The sequence below is a fragment of the Centroberyx affinis genome, unplaced genomic scaffold (assembly GCF_046629955.1).
Source record: "Centroberyx affinis isolate AG114_WGS23_722 - 3 ecotype Tasmania unplaced genomic scaffold, CSIRO-AGI_Caff_v1 ptg005696l_1, whole genome shotgun sequence".
In the NCBI taxonomy this organism is placed as follows: domain Eukaryota; kingdom Metazoa; phylum Chordata; class Actinopteri; order Beryciformes; family Berycidae; genus Centroberyx; species Centroberyx affinis.
This window is the reverse complement of record NW_027282873.1, coordinates 185,630-190,617: the sequence shown is the minus strand read 5'-3', so window position 1 is coordinate 190,617 and position 4,988 is coordinate 185,630. Positions and strand designations below refer to the sequence as shown.

Here is a 4,988-nt window from a genome sequence, read left to right as displayed (position 1 = left end):
CCCAGCTAATCAACATTTTAAATTCAATATTTAATCAATAGTCAATGTCAATCCATTGCTTTCCATCTTGCATTAGTCCAGAGTTGTAACTAAATCTTGACTGAGAGACTAGATAATCATTGTCTTTAAAATTATGTGCGCCTATGAGGAGTGCCATCACGCCATCACGCCATCACGGTCCCCACAGAGGTTACTGCTGGAAAGCGCGAGTTTCATTTTGTGCATGCACATATGAACTCATGTTCACACGCGACGCAGTTAATTTTTCCGAGCTGCAGTCTATAAACACCGCTGCCCGTTGCCGTTTATCAAACGTAATAAATAGTTGACACAGACAGACCAAGAAATGCACTGCCCAGCTAGGTTAGCAAGACAGACAGACTAGAGAGAGATGCAGTGAAAGCTAGCACATCAACTTAATGTTACTGTTATTTGCTGACATCAAACTTGGAGAGGAGAGAACACAAGTTTACCTGATTGCTGTTCCCGCAATTCACTCAATTCACTTTCCCTCTTTTCGTGACCAGAAGGATAGTTCCGCTTCCTCCTCTCATTGAAGTTGTAAACATTGACACGAGGGGGAGGCGGGGCCCTTGCATAATTTGCGGGGCCCTACGCAACTTGAGTAGTGAGCGTATAGGGCATATGACACTGACGCGACCTGTGCGTGCAGTTGACATCATCAGCATGGTAGCATTTTAGCTTAGCTCCCATCTCCAAAAAGCTGCATTTTGTGAAAACGGAAGACTTTATGGAAACTTTTATGGTGCCGTGTACGTGATATAAAACCCAAACACACTCAATGTAAGTTTGAGCCACCAAGGAGCAGGCGTTTGGAAGGCGTAGCTAAATGAAGTTCTTGTTAATGGTGAGTTTGATACTTCTCTTTGGGGCTAGTCCTGGTGTAGAAGTGGAGGTGACCAGTCAGCATAGTGTACAGTACTACACCCAGCTGCCACAACGTGAATAGCAGATTCACTCCAGCCAGGGGTGGAGTAGCAGGTCCTCCAGGGTGGGACGGTCTTCAGGACACTTGGCCAGACACCACTGCAACAAATCATGGCAATCTGGAGAGAAAAACAAAAGTCAAAGATTAAGGGGGCGGCCACACTGCTCCATCAGAACATGTGAATATGGACATAGTGGGCGTTAAAAGTAATACAGTATAAATTCAATAAAAAAGGTGTGTGTGTGTGCATGTGTTTTACTTTGGGACAGCCAGTCGTTGGTAGCTGGGTTGCATTGGAGGATATGGGTCCTGGTGTAGAAGGGGAGGTGACCATTCAGCAAAGTGAATAGCACCACACCCAACTGCCACACCGTGAATGGACCTGCCATGTAGGAATGATGTTCATACCACTCTGGAGGAAAGTACAAGCGGGTACCTAGAATAGAGAGAGAGATGGAGGGAAAGAGGTTGCAGAGGTTGTTCTCCTTGAAAGCAATTATTTCAGAGATTGTCAAACAAGCGAAGAGCAGGAATAACAGCCAGGCATACCGCAGCACGTGGTGTAAGGTCCCTCCTCCAGGGTGCAACCACAGCCGAAGTCAATGACCCGGAAACGATGGATATCACACCCGGTTTCAACTAGAATGTTCTCTAGTTTGACATCGCGGTGCAAGACCCCTTTGGCATGGATCTCTATAAATGCAGCCACGAGCTGCCTCAGTATGATCTGAGATAGAGGGAAGGATAGAGAGAATGATAAAGAGAAACAGGGGAGGGAGTGGGTTGAACACCAGAGAGGGTAAATTACAGCAAAGAGTGCAGACAAGTCTGTCACGCATAGCTAGAGTTTCAGGAACTCCCCCCCGCTCTCTGCAACAAAGCAACAACATACTTGCATACTGAACCATGGTTCAGACCAAATAAAACTAACTGTAGGTGTGATCGCACCCTAAAATTCTCAATTAAAACCAGGACTAATTAAATTCTTTTAGGTGGGTTAGCATCTCTTAAGCCAGGGTGACCCACCCCAGCTGGGGAAACTCTGCTCTGCGGGACTGCTAACATGCCCTGGACTGCTCCTCAGGGGAACACCACACACACAGCCGTCCAGACATCCATCCACCCGCCTACCTTAGCCTCGTGCTCCTCCAGGACACCCCCGCTGTCCTCGAGATATTTCCTGAGGTCCATGCAGGGGGAGGGTCTCTCCAGAACCAGAATCAGCTCCTGTTCCAGATCATACCAGTCCATCAGGGCAATGGCTGCGGTTTGGCCAATTGATCCTGGTGCTGGTGCTAGCTTCAACAGCAGGACCACCTCCAGGGGAAGCTCACACACCTTCCCATTCTTAATCTAAAAAAACATATACACAACAAATACAGAGTGCAATGGGGTGGATGAGAAAGAGAATGAGATTAGCCTGTGCAAGCTGATAAAAGCAATAACAATGAAACCTTTATGTAAACAAATAATTATATAGTACTCTTATGTTTCCACATCCTATCCAAGCTGCCCTTGTTTGGTTCTATAAATTCGAATGAGTTTAAGAAGAGTAAGTAACAGGAATGTTTGGGGTTTTGTATATGCACTCAAGACACTGAGATCCTTCACATATAAGCAGCTTTAAGACTGACTGAGGATGAGTATACATATGTTATTCTCATGCACAATATAAGAGTCAGCAATGTAGGAAAGTCAAAGAAATGTTCAACGTTTAAAAACAAAGAACAAAGTCACTCACCACGTTTGTGCGGAACACCTTTTCCCTGGGAATGTGTTTTATAGCCACCTACAGGACAGAAAAACAAATGCTTTAGCTCAGCACTTACAGAGGATATAGTGAACGGTAAATTGTGTGTGTGTGTAAGACTTACAGGGAAATAGTCATTCTTGCGGTAGCCGCAATGGACGGATCCAAAGCCTCCCTGACCCAGTGGCTGCAGCTCCTTGTACTTGGCTTCAAAATCAGCTATTACACACAGACACACACACACACACACACACACACACACACACACACACACACATACATATACAGTACATGTTTTACTATACTTGTGAGGAACATCCATTAATTAATTCCCTAATCCCAAACCACTACATGCCTTACCTTAACCCTCCCTATCTTTAACCTATAATCCTAGTTCTAACCCCAATCCTAAACTCAAAGGCCAAAGTAACACCGTAACACCTATCTATGGGCTGACCTCTGCTGTTAGTGCTGTGATGGGAATCAACTTCCGCTTTTACCCGCTGCCCCAGTTGTGCACTAGGGCTTTGGGTGCTTCTCCTCTTCTTCTTCGTTCCCTCTCGGCTCTCCTCAGTGCCGGCCTTCCTCTTGTTCCTCCTCTTCCTGGCATCCTCTGTCTGGAGGTTGCAGGGCTCAGTGTGCCTCTTGGCTCCTGCTACACTGGCATGGTTGCCTACAAGTGAGACAAAAAGCCATGGGGCCATTACCCTGCAGGTGGTGAATTGTTGTAGAGGTGTACGACATGGCCTTTCTATCAGGTCAAGACACAGGCCCCAGATTACAAATACCTTATCAGGCTGAGAGAAACAGCAAAACCACAGGAATCAGAGCTATAACTTGAGGGACTAACCTGAAATTAGTGCCCCCCCTACCTGATAAATCATATGGATTAACATTTATGAGGGACAGCAGGTTTTTGCTAGGATTTCATACTCACCAAGATCTCTCCTACAGGTGAAAGCAGGTAGAGACTGTGCAGGTCTACTGAACATGTTGTGGTTCAGGAGTGTTAAAATTGTAAAATATGGTCTGAATGTCAGTTGAATGCAAAGCTTGTATATTTGTCTGTTTGTCGCAGTGTTGTCGCTGGAATGTGGCAACCTGAACTGAACTGGACTGTCTTGGATTCTGTGGTCACCTATGACATCATAGAGCTGGCAGAATGTCCACTAACTGTTCCTTATCAATCCATAAAATAAAAACTTTAAAAATAAACAATACAATAACATACTTCAAGATGAAATAATCTACAACCTATATGTTTCATCATTTTATTTCATTTTATCTATTTAATTGTGTGTGTGTGTGTGTGTGTGTGTGTCTCTGTGTGTGTAACCCTTAATAAAAACCCATGATAAATAGTGAATGTATCATAATTTTACATTAGTTTATGATCATTATTATTATATTATATTTATTATTATTGATAACTATCAAACGATTATCTTGTATTTTAACAGTTTACTAAGGGTTAGTAAATGCTATAAATAATATTAGTTGATCATTAATTCATGTAATAAAAAAAAAGTTAATCGTTTATATATAAGAGATGATAACAATGGCTGTTTTAGGATTTTTAGGATTTTTTTTATGATTCATGATTCATGAATGTATCCCATATGAAATTAATAGACCTAATTCTATTGCAGGCACCCAAATAGTTCATCTTTTAAAGACCACTTATTAACCATTTGATGGGGGACAAAATTGTGTTTCTATTGATATTCGCTTTTGAGAAATAAAGTCACCAGTGGTTGTCAATCTAGTGACTTTTTCGGGGCAAAATGTTCTTGTGATAAAGGTGTTTCACACGCTTCTGCCTCTCCAAACAGGGAAAACAAATGCTGATTAGGAATAGGACATTCATGTAAAAATCTCTGATGCTGAAGATGCTGGGTGTGTCGAAGCACTGGTCGTTTGCACTCAATAAATTAAGCATATAAGTGAAACAGTGTGATACAGTACTTCCTTCTCATAAACTCTTATTTACAAAAATTTTCATGTGACTTCCATGAAGCATTTGGCAGCAAATCGGTACGGCTGATACTGATACACGTACATTTGCGCCTTTGCTTGTCTAATCCAAGGAGGCTGTAGCACTTCCCATACAGTGTAATCCCTCTTTTAGCTAGGAGCAGGTAGAGAATAGGAGTCTCTCTCAACTTCCTGCTTACATGTTTTTTTTGAATGTGAACAACCAAAATAAAGTTCATTCATTCATTCATTCATAAATAAACGTGGTAATTTGTATGCAAATTAGTACATGACCTCATCTACCGACTAATAGCG

General features: G+C 42.6%; 1 protein-coding gene across 1 annotated transcript; it reads right to left on the bottom strand.

The window, feature by feature from the left end:
• Positions 1 to 975: 975 nt before the first annotated feature.
• Positions 976 to 3,691, bottom strand: LOC139667682 (serine/threonine-protein kinase pim-2-like). Its single transcript, XM_071547172.1, has 7 exons — positions 3,637 to 3,691; positions 3,200 to 3,372; positions 2,691 to 2,738; positions 2,081 to 2,302; positions 1,499 to 1,676; positions 1,209 to 1,385; positions 976 to 1,067 (listed from the first exon to the last, which is right to left on the bottom strand). Exons 1-7 carry the CDS (start codon positions 3,689 to 3,691, stop codon positions 976 to 978), a joined length of 945 nt encoding a protein of 314 aa, XP_071403273.1.
• Positions 3,692 to 4,988: the final 1,297 nt, after the last annotated feature.

Bases quoted from the DNA above. Each gene is read 5' to 3' on its own strand.
- LOC139667682 (XM_071547172.1), bottom strand. From the start codon at position 3,691: ATGTTCAGTAGACCTGCACAGTCTCTACCTGCTTTCACCTGTAGGAGA. The intron at 1,677-2,080 runs GTAGGCGGGTGG...CCTCTATCTCAG, and splicing joins TGGAGGAGCACGAGGCTAAG to ATCATACTGAGGCAGCTCGT. The intron at 1,386-1,498 runs GTATGCCTGGCT...TCTCTATTCTAG, and splicing joins ACCTTACACCACGTGCTGCG to GTACCCGCTTGTACTTTCCT.